Raw genomic sequence first — 18668 nt, forward strand, 5'->3', positions numbered from 1 at the left:
TCCCAAACCTACGGTCAAGTGGGAAGGTGAGATGTTGACTCCAGATAATGGAAATCTTTGGCCAATATATGAGTTAATGGCAGTCAGAATGAAGTCACCAGATACAAAAACATTAGGTGTCATACCAAAGTAGCACATGACTACAGGGTACAATCAACAATGTTGTACGTGATTCTACACCAGATTCCTAAGAGTCTTGACTATAGCATCTGCCATCCCTCACGAAGGGCCAGGTCTACTTCGAGGCACGAAGTAGGCCTGGCCCTTCGAGTATGATCCATGGTTGGGTGGTTAAATGCCCCAGTGATACCTTTTCCCCCTGATTAAGACCTGATCAGAAGACACAGGAAACATTTGATCATGCAGGACCTTCTTTTAACAATTCTCAAATTCTTCCCAAATATTGTGAGTATTTATTTAGTTTGGCTGCAAGTGTAGTAGTTGTAATGTATAGATGAATTTAAGTTTTGAAAGATTGTATTTCAGTCTCTTATGAGTAGATCATGTTTCTTCCTTTCATTTTAAGAAGTAATTTAATTTTGAGAGTATGCTTTATTTAAATTGTACTGTTCTTAATATCTCTTTCCTCAAAAATTATAATCTTAATTGGGACATTGTTGTGTTATTAAACTGTTCTAGATTAGAGTACAAGTGACTCCATTTATTTTATTCTCTATTTCAAAAATATATATAGTCGTTACTCTCAACTAATAAAAAAAACTTAAACAAATACATTAGGGAATTAGTGAACTTTGTTTATCAATTTTTAGTATGTTGCACCTCTTAATGCTACTCAAGGAAAATAGTCTTATTCATGATTTTCCAAATACTTAATCACTCAAACTATCTACTTGCTCTGTACAACTTCTAACTATCTTCAAACTATTTGTAGAACTAGATAGTGGAGGTCTGTCACTCCCTGACCATATAAGTGTTCTAATGTTGTTTATAGTTAGCATAAATATGGGGACATTACATGTTTACAAACTGCCAGTATCATACAGCTCCATTGGCCTGTATGTTTGAGGGATTTAGTACATGTATGGGTGGTATGTATTTTGGACCATTCTAAGTGGAAATTACTAATTAATGTGAGGAGGAATTAGTAATCATTGTCATAAATTCATAATCATGTAGCAGGTTGATTTTGCATGTTGATACAGGTTTTATTGGATATCACAAATTATTTTGGTTTACATGCATGCTAAATTTTACCTAAAATAAGATTGGTAGTAAAGCATCTCATTCTAGATCTAATTTCTACAAAAATTGAAGCTTGCAGCGGCTTTCTTTTTGGACACAAAAGTCCAATCTACCCTCAGAAATAATCTATAGTCCATGGGGAAGTGTGCTTAAGAGTTTCATGCATTTTAATAGGTTTTGTACGCAAGATCTGCCAATACGTTTTTTATATTTTCCTCACTGGAAGGTTCCAAAATACATATTATCTTGTGGGATATTGGATCCACTGTTCATAGTTGTCTATTTTGATTGACAAGGGTTTGCAAGATTCTTATTTTCCTAATCAACTTAACATCAGTAGGGTTTGGCATCTACTTAAACATTTTCCATCATTTTACCTTAATAGGAAAATTGTCTATTTCCTAAGATTGTCCAGTTGGGGACATTACAGCCTTCATCCTTTTCCTATTTGTGTTAAAGCTTCAAAGCCAATAGTGACTCGATACCTTTCATTTGGTAATCTGCATCCACACCAATATGAAAATATTGTTATCTTTATCAAAACTAGACCAACATTGATAATCTGACAATTTGATAGGAAGCGCAACTGATTTGGCACCACTAATACATATCTTGACTGCAAAAGAAGTTTCATAGGGGCAGCTTATGAATGTATGGTGTTATCTAAAACACCACTATTTCTTTTCGCTTTCCACTAATGAATGTATGGTGCTATCTTTTCACCACATTCTAGCCACAAAGTTGGGTCTTTTGAGAGCACGGGGCTAACATATCCCAATTTCAGTCAAAAGGTTATAAAACGATGACAAAATAATGGTCAAAAGAAAATGGCGGGAAAAAAATAGAAATTCATCAAGGTAATCTTGAGAGTCTCATCCCTTGAGCCAATTAGAATCTTATTAAACTTAGAGCTGACATTTTGTTTTGAATTATGGTTAACAAATCTAAAATATCCTAAGTAAATACAAATTAAGTACAATGTAATAAAGCATCTCCTTTAGGAATAAGAAACAGCAGTGATTTTCAAAAAGCAAGAGATTGTTCAAAATGGTTAATTAAAACAAAAATGCTTTATCATTTTCAAGTACAATTAGAATTGACAGCTAGATGTCATTAAGAAAATGATTTTCAGTAATTCAGCTAAGAAAACATTTGGAGAAAATTATACTCAAGCTGTAAAATACATACGGGCTTCCTCCTTCAATGAATCGTTCTGCCATAATTGCATTTTGACATGTGAATTCTCCTAGAAGTGGAAACCTGCATATACCGAATGAATAAATGCTACCATGTGACCAATAAAGAAAATCACAACATAGAAGTGATTCTCAAACAGAAGTAATATTAACAGATATGTATATATTTCATCTCCTTACAAATCTAAACAGGGTTGAAATGCTTCTATCATAACAAGTAACATATAATGAAGGTACTTGATTTTTTATATTTTCATACTCATTCCTGTTGATTTATTTAGTTATCATTTGATATTTTATAGCTGTAAAAGATTAAAAATTTAGATAAACTTTTGTATAGATATTTACATTCAAGTATATGCTAGTTAAATTAATCTTGGATTTCTTATCTAAGGAATATTCATGTTTCACACAATGATATTGTAAAACCAAGCATTCTTATGCTTGCACTGTGTGCACCCTCAATTGCAGAATACAAATCATTATCCTCTCCATGATTTGAAACTACAATATCTTGAGGAAGACAAATTATGTCACTTGTGTTATTAACTTCAGAATTACAGTCATAGCTTGCTCATAAATCTTCAATTGATGCACGCATCTTTTTCTTGTATACTTCATGCTCAATCTTTACATCTTGAATGCCAAAGTTTAAGGTCTCTTCTTTACTATTCAAGCAAGTGTAAAATCTGCAAACTCGTAAAAATGAAGAAGGGAACTTCTACTGTTCATGCCCGAAAATTAGGATTGATTTTTGTATCTTCATTCATGCTTTTGGCATCCTCAATGCTTATTCCCTCAAACCCACGAACAAATAAGTTGTCATCAACATCACTGCGGATCAGCTTTGTTTCCTCATCAATAGGAGTCATTATGCTGCTGTCACCATGATATTTGAAGGAACACTCCAACCTAAATCTTGAAATTATTACAGGCTTACCATCTGAAAGAGCCCTAAGCCCTACCTTCTTACCATCAGCCATAAACTCTTAACTCCATCATCCTGAAATCTTCGATATACCTGCCAAGAAACTCTAACCACTAGATGCCCGATGCTTCATCAATCTCACCAAGACCTACAACATAGAAGTCATTCATCAAGGTGCAATCTTTGATCTATATGCCAAGTAGTAGATTTGCCTTGGTGCATCTCATAGAGAGCCCATCTACAACTATCACACTAAACCCAAGAAAATCCTTTGTTTGCAATCCACACCTAGCAACCAATCTCTTAAAGTTGTGTCTCACACCATTGTCAACCGGACAAGTCACACATTGCACTCCCATCAAGGGAAAGGGATGAATCTTAGGTACTCCTACGAGTAAGGAAATGATTACATTAGACTTAGTCAATGCACCTTCCTCTCCTAGCTCAACTCATTGAGTCTCCTACTCACCCTCAAATACTATTATCCTCTAATTTTAAATCTAGTATATCTTAACCATCCACCTTTGAATGCACCTCAATGAGATGTGTCTTGCCTTTCCCAAGACATCGATGCCTAGGATCCCAAGGCTCCTTACACAAAAAGCAAAGTTTCCTTCTCAAATCATTGTGCATCTCCTAAACCATCTTGGGGGGTGGGGGGGGCACTACTGGGTTGTGTAAGGAGTCTCTAAGATGGCTCGGTGCTCCTAGAAGACTTATATCTTGCCGATAAGTAGGTGGTGGTGAAGTATCAATATCTAGGATGATCGAAATAGCCTCCTGTAGGGGTCTTAAGCTTAGAATCCCTAACCAAACCCCATAACCTCTTATGTAACCCCTCAATAAATAGCATCACTACACTTTTGACAAGCATCTCTAAGACCATGACATCAATGTGTTGAAAATCATTGATACAAGTTTCAACATGTCTAGTTTATTTCATCAATACTCAGCCTTTGTAATACAACTCCACATCCTTATGATCAAATCTAGCAATCAACTGCTCAGTAAGCTCCCTAGAATAATTACAAGTCCATGGTTTTGGGTTACCAAACCATGATGCCACCAAACATAATCCATGCCCTCTAAGTGTAGCTCAACAAACTATATAGTATTGTCCTCAAGCATAGGCTTAAGTGAGATAAATAATGAGCTTGTGCACCCAAGCTCGTTCATTGATTTTGTCATTGTTGGGTTTCAAAACTGCAGCATGGGAAAAGACCACAATCTTTAACACTTACAATCCCAAATACATAATCTTGGCCAACGAACACAAATAACCTTCAAGGGTCGAATCCTCTACTCTTTAGATTCTACCCTACCTAGGTGGTTGTACGGTGTACCTTCTAATTATGCATTTTTTTAGAACATTTGAAAAGGCAGATTTAATTTGTCCATAAAATAATTCTAAGATGGAAAAAAGTGGTTCAGCAAATAAAAACCTACCAAAAACCCTAAATCCCATTTCATCGAAAAAAACTAGTCCCTATTTCATTGGGCTGTAGAGTCATCTTTCTTGAGGTATTTATCTACCTTTTACAGGACACTCTAGAATCCCACATAGACCATCAACCATACATTTTTGTTGATGCAGCTCCATCAATACCCAAAACACATGGCCCGCTCAAATGAATTTAATCCAACACATGGGAACCAATTAAATAGTAAGAATAAGACCATATATTCGTTATTTATTATTGATATTTGAACACATGCGAGAATTGAAGATGCACAAGCCTTTAAGATGGCAATTAAATCTTTCGTTTAATTATTGACAGTACTAAGCCTGAAGAAAGCAAAAATAGATGATACCCAAAATTTTAGAAAAGGTTTGCATATATATATTATATATATACACACATTACATTCCATTTTTTTGTATCTATCTACATATATCTTCTAGATATAGCCCTAGTACTATTTATGCTTTGCCAAAAATGATTGGCATTTCCTTGAAGAGGAAGCGACATGCTTCCGACCATTTCACATGTCATTTTCAATAATTAAATCAAAATTTACCAAAATTCCACAAACGTCAATCCATGCAAAGTGACGCTCCGCTTTCAAAACATCCACAAATCATCAAGATCTTGGTTGTCTAGAACATCTTAAATTTGTTCCTTGAAATCAGTCAATTCCATCCCAAAATTTTTAAAAAGATCTCGAAATTTTGCTTTCTCTTGTTCTTTCTTGAGCAAAGCCATGTCACTCTTGAAGGTACCATAATAGGTAGGACCCATCACAGCATCAGTATCTTCTTCTTCTTCTTCATTCAAGTTAGGTTGTAACACAAGATAGGGATCCTCATTTGAAGATCTTTCGACCATAGGCAAACCCATTATAATCTTCAAGTTATCCATTGAGAATGACTAATGCGGAGACCATTTTAAAGAGTGGTTATCACCAACTTTGTGCCAACATTAATTCAAAAGAATATCTCGCACGAAACACCTAGTTTTTGGGAATGAAACTTTGATGATCACAGTTCACCTGTTCCTAATGTGTTACATAGTTGTCATTTCATTCTACCCTTCCAATGACATTCATTTCATTACGGATTCCAATCCTCCGTAAAATCCAAGCATTGATTTATTGACATATTAATTAAATCTGCACCCTTAATCCTCCATCCATTACTCTCCATTTGTCAAGCTAATTATATTTTTGCAATAGCATTGTACTCAACCTTTGCTCAGTGCAAAACCCATAGTGTCATTATTTTACAATCTTCAAGAAATCCCCCCTACGAAATAGCAACATCGCTATTTTCCTGACCCTCAAAGACACCATCTGCAAAACAACAATGATAGTTTTTTTCTTTAGTATGTACAAAAATGAAGAAGTCCCATCACCGCTACTATCAAAAGCTGATAAATTAAGCGTTTCACTCGCTTGCTTAAGGTCACCATTCTATTGTTGTTTGTGTCATCTATCTCCCCTAGCCATTAAACTGTCCTTGCTTTGTGCACGATACTAGGGTAGTGAGAAAGCATCTCTGACATGTTGTGGAAGCGCTTGCCACTCATCATTGGTTGCCATAAGAGTAATCCTAGAACTGAATGCCCTCTAGTGGGTCTATGGGTATGCACTCCTCTAGGAGCAAAATATAGTTGTAAAGACCTATATGTTGTATGTGTGTCTTGTCACATCTAGGGGAATCAAAAGCACTATCATTTGATGAGGAAGCCAGCTACTCCCATGATTGCCTGTAACTGAAACAGACCTACTCACTTTGTCTCGCCTATCACAATACTGACCCAAATCCAATTGATCAAGGGTAAGTAATAATCTTCCTACTATTCTCATGTAAATCACCCATATCTGCAGGAATTTCAATATCAAAATCCAACTGTGTTTGTGCTCTAATACCACTAAACAATCCCCGACCAAATTCTAAAGAAAATTCTTGATGGTTTTGGTGAGGATTGTTTTTTACCAACATTTTATGAGAAATTTGTGTAATCTTATCATTTTTTGGTTTTTGCTGTTTTTTATTTTTGAGGTAGGTTGCTTATATACTTCTCACAAGCATCTCAGAGCTCAAAACTCAAAGAAAGTTAACAAGATTAAAGATTTCCTGCCTAATTGTTGAAACAATCCCCCAATTTGAATTGTGGCAAAGCTCAGAAACTTATTCTCAAGAATAGGTCAATCAGTCAACCTAGCCAACCTATTCCCTCCAAAAAGCCTTTAAATGTGGTTCAGCAACTAGGATTGCAGAGAAGATGCTGGAATAAAAAGTAGAGTGGAGTACGATCAAGCATAACGGACATGGAAACTCGAGAACACTCAAATGGGGCCTAATTGAGCATCTAATTATAGGAGCTTACAATTTACAACGACATATGCTTCTCATTCTTCTTGTCATTTTCCTAGGTCTTCCACAAATAACTAAGGCTTCCTTGGCATTGATGAATTCCTTCATCATCTCTTTGGAAAGCAAAAAAAAACATCACATTGTGAGTCCTGAAAATAACAAAACTATTGTTGATAGCCAACAAGAGAACCCCACAAATCAAGAAAAGAACAAAGCAAGATCTGATAGTTCCCCTCATCCATGTTAACACTAATTAGTGCTAACTATGACACCAGCATATTGAACGCCTCTAGATAGTCTATAATTTCTCCACCCTCCTCCAATTTTCAACGAATATAGTTTCTTCCTCAAAAAAAATCTTGTTTACTAAAGATTTGGCTCAATACATCTCACCAAGCATCTTTCCCAGCTTCTTTGTAGAAGAATCTTCATAAACATTGATAAAAACAAAGTCTACAAAGCATAATCTAATTAGACCATTGGCTTTGCAGTCCATAACACCATATTAAGCAATCTTGCCTAAATCTATAGGTGTCATGACATTCTCATCAACAGCATTGCACAAATCTCAATCTATTATACATATCCTCCATCTTATGCTTCCACATTTCAAAATTACTTCTAAAAACTTTCTCACGACAAGATCATAAAGCATCTTCTACACAACGTCCCACTGATATCTTAGTTAGTTCAAAAATCCCAGCAACCAAAAAATGAAACCAAAGGTGATCAGAATCTCATACCACTTGAAAGAAAATAAAGATAGCGGAATTTCCTACACTAGCCTTGAGGGGAGGCTCACGCAGAAACATTCTCAGATTTTTACAACAGTTATAGAGACTTGACATCAATAATATGCATACCACAACACAATGATTAACATGAGGAAAACTCTTTTGGAAGAAGAACCCTACACTCCAAAAGTTGCCAATATATTATTCAAAATTTAATAAAAAATTACAATATACTTACAGAGCAAGCTTCTCACAGGAGTATCACCACTGTAATGTTCCAACTAGTTAGGACAATAATACCTTCCTTACCATTTTTCTTAATCCACACGATTCTTCTTGATTAGTTAAGAAAGACTCCCTCTTAATATATTCACCCACTTTAAATTCATTCTCCGAGAACTCTTATTTTGTTTCGTATTATTAAAAGATAAATAAGTGAATCCAAAGTATATTTTTATCAAATATACTATTTTAATTACTAAAAAAATACGTATTTGAATTAATAAGATGCACCATCTTTTATGCCTCTTTCTTATATTTAAAGTATCACCTATTACATATCCCTTAAGGAGAATTTTTATACATAATTGATGGCTTTTTAAATGGAAAAAGACCCCTCAACAAATTATTGTTTTTAATAAGTAATTTTCTCTGATTTATACCACCTTTATGTCATATATATCTCACGTGATGTGAGATCCCTATAATTTCGGCTCTCCTTGGATAGTTTATGCTTTTTAATTGTCTTCTCCAAGGAATTCTATGGTCCCCCTTAAAGTTACTTATATATCCCTCAATACATGCCCATACCCTCTTAATCCTACGGGACCCCTTTAAATACTCCGTTAGGGCCCACGAAGCGGCATGACTGCTCATACCAGTATTTGTGTGCCTTTTAATTTGAATAGTATGGTGTTAGTTTATAATAGTTTGTTTGGAATGGGTTACATGTTGGTTCACATATGTTGACCTGCATTACTTTGACTGCCCCTCACCCCCCCCCCCCCCCCCTTCCTTAAAAAATGCATTTGGCAATTATGATATGCGATCAATGTTATTATAATAGTTTTGAATGATAATTATATCTTATTTATTTATTTTTATTGTTGTATTTTGTTTAAAAGTTTGGAAGACAATTATCTTAATGTATTATTATTGGAATATTGATAAGTATTTATTCATTTGTTCAACAGTTGTTCAAGACTAATACAAATATATACTGGTAATGAACTTTAATAAATAGATTGTATTTTTCTAATTATTCATATATGTTTGTGGTTTACATTAATGTGATTATATGTGTTTATATATATATATATATATATATATATATATATATATATATATATATATATATATATATGTATAAGATGTATTATATTTTTAGTATTTTTGTCATTTATAATTGTTGAGTTTCCATTTTAGGGGTCATGACAGTCCACCCTACCCAAAATTGCTTCCTTCGATATTATATTGTCTTGCAACTTTGATTAACCCCGAAATGATAATTTCAACTTGAGTTAGAACTGTGATACCTTCATAGATCTATCATACTTTTTAATTTAAATATCTTAAGAACAATTTTCAGAAAGATAAAACTTATCTTGATTTCTTGTAGCACTTACGTTCTCCTCCGCTAAGTATGTACTTGCTCTGAGAATTCTATAATCATGTTGGACACTCACCAAGAATGCCTCTTGATCAAAGATTGACGCTCACCAAGAATGCCTTAACCATATTTGACACTCACCAAGAATGTCTCCTAATCAAGATCTAACATTCACCAAGAATGTCCTAAAGCATGTTTGGCACTCACCAAGAACGTCAAAACCATATGTTGACACTCACCAAGAATGTCATAAATCAAGGCTTCTTATTTTATCATTTAATAATAAATTAAATTTACATAATATATTAATTTTCATTTTTGTGTCACTATCTAACATAATTCCCTAGTTTATTCCCATATTTAGGAATGAATCTCCTCAAATTTTCACTAGCATTGTACTTGGGTATTTCGGAGGTCAACATCATTTTGCTTTATTTTCTTGTGTGGTGTTTCTTCTTCTTGTGTTAATTCCATTCTATGGACTTGGCTCCTTTTCCCACATTTGTGTCCTTTTTTCCATAGTTCTTTGCATCTGAAACATATGCCTTCTTTATCATTTCATCCCTTCCTTGACATTGATGTCCTGAATGCCATTGTTCTTTACAAAAATAAAATTCCCTTCCCTTATCATCTTTCCTTGGTTCCTCACATGCATGTTGCATCTTATTCAAAACATTCTTGCCCTTTGGAAAATTTGATTCAAGCTTCTTGGGTTTTCTGATTGCTTTCTCCAAATTTTGGGGTTCAAGTGGTTTTACATGGATTTTAATGGAATCTTTAAGTCCTATAAATAGATGAGTGAGTTGGCTCTGGGATAGATTTGGAACCATTATAGATAGGTCTTGAAAGTAATTAGCAAAGTCTTCTACTATTCCTGACTGTTTGAGGTGAGTTAGCTCTTGGAAGTACCATTCAGGATCTTTTTTATCAAACCTACTTATCAACTTTTGAGTTAATTCACTATAGGTAGTAATCTTTTGAGCTCTAAGGTAGTTTTGCCATAGTGCCACCATTTGTGGGCTGAACCCCTTAGATGATGTATGGCAAACTTAATAGCACCTTCTTCCGTCATAAGACTATATGATAGATATGTATCTAACTTTTGCACCCATGATTGAGCAGTTTCCTCTCCTGCCCCATCAAAACATGGTAGTTTTACTTTATTTACTTTCTCTTGAATGTCCTCATCTTCGTGATTTTTCTTTTTATTCTCCATGATTTTTGTTTTGTAGTATTCTTCAAAGGAAATAGTTGTCTAATGTTTGGATCCAAGTTCGCATACATTTGTGCAATTTCTTCCACACTATCTTTGGTTGTTTCTTCTTCGACAACATGTTCTCCTCTAGGAATGAATGAGGGATGGGTATCTTGAACTTTGTGACGAGGGTCCATTTTCCTCATGGTTAGAATGATAATCCCTCTATCAGTGAGGTCTTTCACTTTGATTATTATTGTTGCTTGATTTCTGTATAGTTTTCAATTCTTTCATTAGTTTGTTCCATAAAGTTTCTTAATTCTTGGGCTAGTTCCCTTGCCATTTTTATCCAAGATGTGTCAATGTATGATCTAAGAAGTTCCACAGGATGGCAAGATTATGCTTTGATACCATTGTAATGTCCCCACTAGTTAGGACAATAATACCTTCCTTACCATTTTTCTTAATCCACACGATTCTTCTTGATTAGTTAGGAAAGACTCCCTATTAATATATTCACCCACTTTAAATTCGTTCTTCAAGAACTCTTATTTTGTTTCTCATTATTAAGAGATAAATAAGTGAATCCAAACTATATTTTTATCAAATATACTATTTTAATTACTAGAAAAATACGTATTTGAATTAATAAGTGTTGGTGTAAATACGTATTTACTATTTGCACTTTACTTAAGTTTACTTAGGTTAATGCATTATTTTATTATATTACATTATTTTATTATTTATTTTTGTGAGACACTTAGAAGTTTATGTACTCTCATAAGTTGTCATGTTAACAACACAAAAGTACGCAACTCTATTTCAGCATATGGTGTCTACAACACTAAAGTTGGCATCATTCACTGAGTTGTCATGTTGACAACACAATTATTCGCACTCTTAATTTAACACATGTTGTCTACAACACTGATTTGCGTGATACACCATTGTAGACTTATCCTCAAATCATCGCACTTACTTTTGTGCTTAAGGAGGATAACCCATATCTAATGGACATGTGCCTAGTTGTATAACTTATCATGATGCTAACTTCTATGCAATCTAGAAGCTCTCCAGAGGCCTTTATATACAAGCACTCCTAGTGTACTTTGATATGGCATATTGAATGAATATATCGTCATTCTGATCATACTCTCTCTTTGGTCTACTGTTGTGCTTGTGTTTGAGTTACTTGGTCTTGGGTGAATTTTGGCCTAAGCCAAATTCGTACATGGTATCAGAGCTCGGGGAGTTCCCTACACAACGGTTCGAGACCGTTCATGTTTCAACACCTCGACCCGAATCCAGAGTATCTGCAAAAATCAGGAGTGTCTAAAGTCAGATCTAACCTCGCCATTGCGTCCAAAGCATCAATTCGGTGAAGATCGACTATAAATTTGCCTATGCTGGGCTAAAGTTGATCGTGAGGCAAAAAAAAAATTCCAAACGAGCACTCGAAGGCACTGATTTGCAAACCGGGTATAATCTAATTCAATCTGAGCATTTGTTTTTCAAATCTGAAATTAATTTAATCTATACAATTTATTTTTCCATCTAGGTATTTTCGGAATTTTTTCATCAATTAGCCAGTCAAAGAAAAAAAAATTTGCAGAACCAGGCAGTCACACCCCGGCTCTGCAATTTTGGAGGAATTTTTGTATTTATTACGCAGGCTTCATTATTTATTTTGTAGGCATATTATATCATTTTTCGGCCTCTGCAAATTTCGACCGTACACTACATTGAAATCCGGCTACATAACTTAGCTGGCGGCCCTCTCTACAAAATTCGGCAAGAGTCTCAACTAGCGGTCATCAATTCCAGCAGCCTCCCTAGTTAGGCCATCAAATTCCTAGCAGACAGGGCACTTCGTTTAATCCTTCCACACTTAGTGTTTTATATATCTTGGCACTCGCCAAACCCATGAATGTGGGATAATTCGTAGGTTTCCGGCGCATGTGGAAGTCTGTTTTTGGCGAGGTGTTTATAAATCGGCGATGCGTAGAATCCAAAACTCGTCGACGGAAAACTCAACAAACCGGCCGCAAATGATCCTACGACCAGCATTCCTCGACGACACGCAGAGGCATTTTACTGGTCCGTGCCAGCTCAACCTTCATATGTGGCATAACACCAAACCAGTCATTCTTGCCCACGGACAGTCTGCACCAAAGTACATGCGGGCAAATCCAATCTCGACACGCATCGCCCGCTAGACACCTCGGACTCTGCCAACTGCAACACGCGGATCACTAAAACTAAGCCACACAGCAATATTTTATTCGCCCAACCTGCCCACGACAGCAACACACATGGCATCCACAGCACCACATCATCAGACCAGCTGTCGCCCACGTCAGCAATCCGCGTCAGCATCCGTACAAAAGGTCAACGACACGTGTCCAGTCCATATAGTACGGACGCACAGTCAGCCAAACACATCAGCAGGGGGCCCCATTTTTTGCTAAAGTCATCAAATTCACGAGCCTAAATTTGACGGCCATCTGACCGTCATTCCAAGGCAAATTTTAAGTGTTGCGAGGATCATATGACCGTCAAATTTAACCCCATCTTTTGCTGCTGCAACCCCTCTCCAGATTGATTTTTTATTTTGCAGTCCGACTTTGGGAGGCCATATCTCAGTCATTCGGACTCCAAATCAAGTGCGATTTTTTTTAAATTGGGTGGAATTTCTTGAACTTTTCAGTGGTGCAGCTCTTTTCTGGTTTTGGTGCACGAATTTGTCAGTATTTGTGTTTTTTGGTGACTGTACTTGCATAATCCTACATTTTGCAACTTCAGACGCTCTGTATGGGCACATCTAGACTCGAAAACAAGTTCTATTTTTTTTTAAAGTGCGTTATTTTTAGTCTACTTTCCAAATCTACAGTCAGATTGTAGGGTTGTGTGGAAAAAAGTGTCACTTTCAAAAATAGGGTCTTTCTTTGCTTCAGAATTGTAGCACATTGTAAAGTTCCAGATTTGTAGTCTTTCAAGAGGTTGTAACAAGCAAAATCAGAAGTCCACGAAAGCCAAAAATTGGCAAATGGCTATTGTAATCGCACTACTGATAAAGTGCCAAAAGCATCTATTTTGGGGGGGATTCTTGATTTAGTGAAAAGGGGGGGTGTTCTTGGTGTTGTGTTCTCTCTTTTTTGCACTTCTCTTTCATTTTCTGCATTATGGAAAATTTTAAGTTTTCAAAATTAACTCCACATAACTATGCTACATAGTCCATCAAAATGTGGTATCATTTAATGCCCAATGGAGTTTCTCAATATGTAGATGGTACTCTTCCTAAACCAGCAGGTGATAATGTATCAGCAAGTGATATTTCAGCTTGGGTAGTAATTGATAGGAAAGCCCTAGGTGATATATGTTTGGGGGTTAATGACAAGATCATGTATCAAATTAAGAAGTGTTCTACATCCAAAGAAGCTTGGGATACCCTCGAAAACCTATATGGTAAAGTGTCTGAAGAGGATGTTTTCAAAATTGAAGATTAGCTTGTCTCCTTAGATCCTAAGTCATTTGATTCTATACAGGATTTCATCATTAAAGCGAATGAACTAAGGACAAAGCTTTCTGATTGTGGGAGTTCTATCAAAGATGACAAATTGATCTATCTCATACACAAGCTGCCATCGGAGTATTCCACATTTGTATCTTCTTATAACACCTCAAAGACTACATTAGGGTCTGCCTATAAGAAAGTCACTTTTGATGAATATGCTGATATGTTGGATACAGAAGAAAAGAAGTTGAAATCAATGGGGATTCTCAAATCACCTTAGTCTAAAGCTTTGGTAGCCAGTAATGAGGGTTCTCAAAATTCAGCTGGACAATCTTCAAATAAAGGAAAGGGTAAGAAAAAGAAGTAGAAGAACAAATCAGAGGATGCAAAAAAGACAACACCACAATCCAATCAACAAGGCAAGTCCTCGAATTCAAACAAGAAGGGGGACAACAATAAGGAGTAGAAAAAGTGTGCCTATTGCAAGAAAATGGATCATGAAGAACATGAGTGTTATCTTAAAAAGATTGATGAATTGACCAACATCATGAAAAAACATAATGTTCCATTGCCTAATGCTTACAAGGAGAAAGGGTCTTCTTCAGATTCAAAGGGCAAAGGGCAATCACTCATGGAAAATTCAAACTCTTCAAAGGAATGGATACTTGATTCAGGTGCCTCATATAATATGGGTTCTTCAAAGGAGGATTTTTCTTCAATGAAGTAGTAACAAGTACCACACATCTTCGTGGGAGATAATACCAAAATGGAAGTTGAAGGGACAGGAAACATGGAAATAGAAAATGGAGAGTTTCAAGATGTTCTCTATGTTCCAAACCTAAGTTCTAATCTCCTCTCGATTTACCAAATCACTCACCTCGAAGATGGTCATAGAATTGAGTTCCTTCCAGACTCAGTAAAGGTGCACAGCCTTAAAGACGTCTCATTGGTTGCAATGGGGAAAGTGAACCATAACAAAAGGTTATACTCTTTCTCTCACTTTGTGCCCAAGTCTTCTTCAAAGGCCTTGTTGACACAATCTCAATCAAATTCAACAATGCAATTATGGCATCAACGGTTTGGTCATCTTGCCTTCCGCTATCTTCAACAATTTTGCACAAACAGAATGGTCAAAGGTCTACCCCAAATCAACTTTTCCCATGGTGAATTTTCAACAGATTCAATGGATATGCATCCAAAGGGGAAGTTACAAAAAAGGAAGTCTTCAAGAGCACCAGGTGTTCTACAAATGGTTCACATGGTATTAGCAGGTCCTTTTCCAGTCAACTAGGGTCGCTACATACTGACTTTCATTGATGACTTTTCAAGATACACTTGGGTCTATTTTCTTCGTCATAAGAATGAAGTGTTGGACAAGTTTCTAGCCTTCAAGACTATGTTGAACAGAAACCGAGGAAAGCCATCAAAATTCTAAGAATGGACAATGGAGGCATGTATGTGAATAGAAGACTTAAAGACTTTTGCAGACTTGAGGGAATTGATCTTAGAATTTCACCAGTATTCAGTCCGCATAAGACAAATGTTGCAGCATTGAGGATCTGCACTCTCAAATCTATGGCAAGTTGCATGATACAAGCCAAGTCTCTCGATCCATCATTAGAAGTCGAAGCAATTAGCAGTGCCACTCACATCCTTAATCGATCTCCTCATCCAACCTTAGATTGCAAGACTCTTTTTGAGGCATGGTGCGGCAAAAAACCAATTGTGACACACTTCAGAGTCTTCGGTTGTCCTACATGGGCAAAGATATCTTCCAGGGGATACAAGGCACAATCACCTCGGCCTTTTACTTTCATTGGTTATTAGATGATGTAAAGGCATACAAACTATTGGATCCAGAGACACATCAAATCTTTGTGGAGAAGGATGTACACTTTGAGGAAAGTTCACCAAGCCTATCCTCTTATCCTCTCCACACATCATACCATGTGGAAACTGATAGTGACACTAGCAATAGTGCTTCAACAGATTCAGAAACGTGGGGTTCTATCAACAGTTGCAGCGAGAGGTCACTATATCAGTTCAGTCCACATGCATACATAGCCATAGTGACAAGTCCAACACAACAAGGTACATCCAATCTTCTAGGTCCAACTTCAGTGGCAGTTTTGGGGGACAGTATTGATGATCTACCTCTTCTTCTTGATGCAGCAATACCTTCTTCAGTTGTCACGAGGGTCCCATCTGACCCTCTTGTTCATTCTCTACATGATCAATCGTCACAGGTTGAAGTGATTGTCGATACTTATGATCAGCAGTTGCAGAAGGGTTCTTCATCAGTTGCAGAGACAGATAGTTCTTTGAGACAAGTTATTCAACCAGTTGAGCAGGTTTCAGAGACATCACTTGTCCATGGGATTATTTCCACACACAGCAAAACCGTCTCATTTGTACCCTTAGCATTGTTTATTCCTAAGGGGAGGAACACCATTCTACAATCTTGGATCAGCTTCTTCATCAGAGCAGTCACTGGCAAGCATTCTTCTTTGGGGGGGGAGCCTATTCTGTCTCTCTTCCTCTTCTCATCATTCTCTTATGTATATATTGGATGTATGTCGTAATGGGGGGTTCTTAATTACTCCATCCATCCATACATCGTATGTGTGTTTCATCTCTCTTTTTGGGGGAGGGTTTTTCCCATGAGGTTTTCCCTCTTTCTCCACTTTATGAGAGATTGCATTTCATTATGTACACGGGTACCTAACATGGCCTAGTAGTCGGGACCCATCATGCACTTCATCCTAGTTTTCGTAAGCTTAAGGGCATTCCCCTAAGTTGCACTTAAGGGAGGGTGTTGGTGTAAATAAGTATTTACTATTTACACTTTACTTAAGTTTACTTAGGTTAATGCATTATTTTATTATATTACATTATTTTATTATTTATTTTTGTGAGACACTTAGGAGTTTGTGTACTCTCATGAGTTGTCATGTTGACAACACAGAAGTACGCAACTCTATTTCAACACATAGTGTCTACAACACTGGAGTTTTCATCATTCACTAAGTTGTCATATTGACAACACAATTATTTGCACTCCTAATTCAGCACATGTTGTCTACAACACTGGTTTGCGTGATACACCATTGGAGGCTTATCCTCAAATCATCACACTTACTTCTGTGCTTAATGGAGGATAACCCATATCTGGTGGACATGTGCCTGGTTGTATGACTTATCATGATGTTGACTTCTATGCAGTCTAGAAGCTCTCAAGAGGCTTTTATATACAAGCACTCCTAGTGTACTTTGATATGGCATATTGAATGAATATATCGTCATTCTGATCATACTCTCTCTTTGGTCTACTATTGTGCGTGTGTTTGAGTTCCTTGGTCTTAGGTGAATTCTGGCCTAAGCCAAATTCTTACAATAAGATGCACCACCTTTTATGCCTCTTTCTTATATTTAAAGTATCACCTATTACATATCCCTTAAAGAGAATTTTTATACATAATTGATGGCTTTTTAAATGGAAAAAGACCCCTCAACAAATTATTGTTTTTAATAAGTAATTTTCTATGATTTATACCACCTTTATGTCATATATATCTCACGCGATGTGAGATCCCTATAATTGCAGCTCTCCTTGGATAATTTATGCTTTTTAATTGTCTTCTCCAATGAATTCTATGGTCCCCCTTAAAAGTTATTTATATATTTCTCAAAACATGCCCATACCCTCTTAATCCTACGGGACCCCTTTAAATACCCCGTTAGGGCCCACAAAGCGGCATGACCACTCATACTAGTATTTGGTGCCTTTAATTTGAATAGTATGGTGTTAGTTTATAATAGTTTGTTTGGAATGGGTTACATGTCGGTTCACATATGTTGATCGGCATTACTTTGACCCCCCCCCACTTAAAATATGCATTTGGCAATTATAATATGTAATTGATGTTATTATAATAGTTTTGAATGATATCTTATTTATTTATTTTTATTGCTGTATTTTGTTTATTAGTTTGGGTGACAATTATCTTAATTTATTATTATTTGAATATTGATAAGTATTTATTCAATTGTTTATCAATTGTTCAAGACTAATACAAATATATCAATTGGTAGCGAACTTTAACAAATAGATTGTATTTTTCTAATTATTCATATATGTTTGTGGATTACATTAATGTGATTATATTTGTTTAATATATACATAAGATATATTGTATTATATTTTTAGTATTTTTGTCATTTATATGTAGAGTTTCCATTTTAGGGGTCATGACAACCACCTAGTTATTCAGAGATGATTGAGTAGATATAAGAGTCTTTCACACACCCTCCATCTCACGCACCTAATATATATGAGATACAATACATGAAACCGTCAAACAACAATAAATTACACACCATGGGCTAAAAACCACTTATAAAGTGGCACCCATCTTACCTCCATTAAAAGATGCCCTATGATGTGTCAAAACACACACCAACTCATGTAACAC

General features: G+C 36.0%; 2 protein-coding genes across 5 annotated transcripts in view; one reads left to right on the top strand and one right to left on the bottom strand.

Moving 5' to 3' along the window:
- LOC149537872 (uncharacterized) overlaps positions 1-18668 on the top strand; it is a 144064-nt gene that overhangs the window by 121255 nt on the left and 4141 nt on the right. The gene's annotated exons all lie outside the window — the stretch shown is intronic.
- The window catches only part of LOC149537873 (alpha/beta-Hydrolases superfamily protein), a 189266-nt gene that overhangs the window by 92072 nt on the left and 78526 nt on the right, over positions 1-18668 (bottom strand). For both annotated transcript variants that reach the window (XR_016355926.1, XM_089799267.1), the window contains exon 7: positions 2392-2463. Coding sequence is in view for 1 of the 2 variants with exons in the window: in XM_089799267.1 (XP_089655393.1) it covers positions 2392-2463 (72 nt within the window). In the remaining variant the exon portion in view is untranslated. The remainder of the gene's footprint in view (positions 1-2391; positions 2464-18668) is intronic.

The sequence above is a fragment of the Cupressus sempervirens genome, chromosome 9 (genome assembly GCF_028749045.1).
Source record: "Cupressus sempervirens isolate cs-2001-9-10 chromosome 9, ASM2874904v1, whole genome shotgun sequence".
Classification (NCBI taxonomy): Eukaryota; Viridiplantae; Streptophyta; class Pinopsida; order Cupressales; family Cupressaceae; genus Cupressus; species Cupressus sempervirens.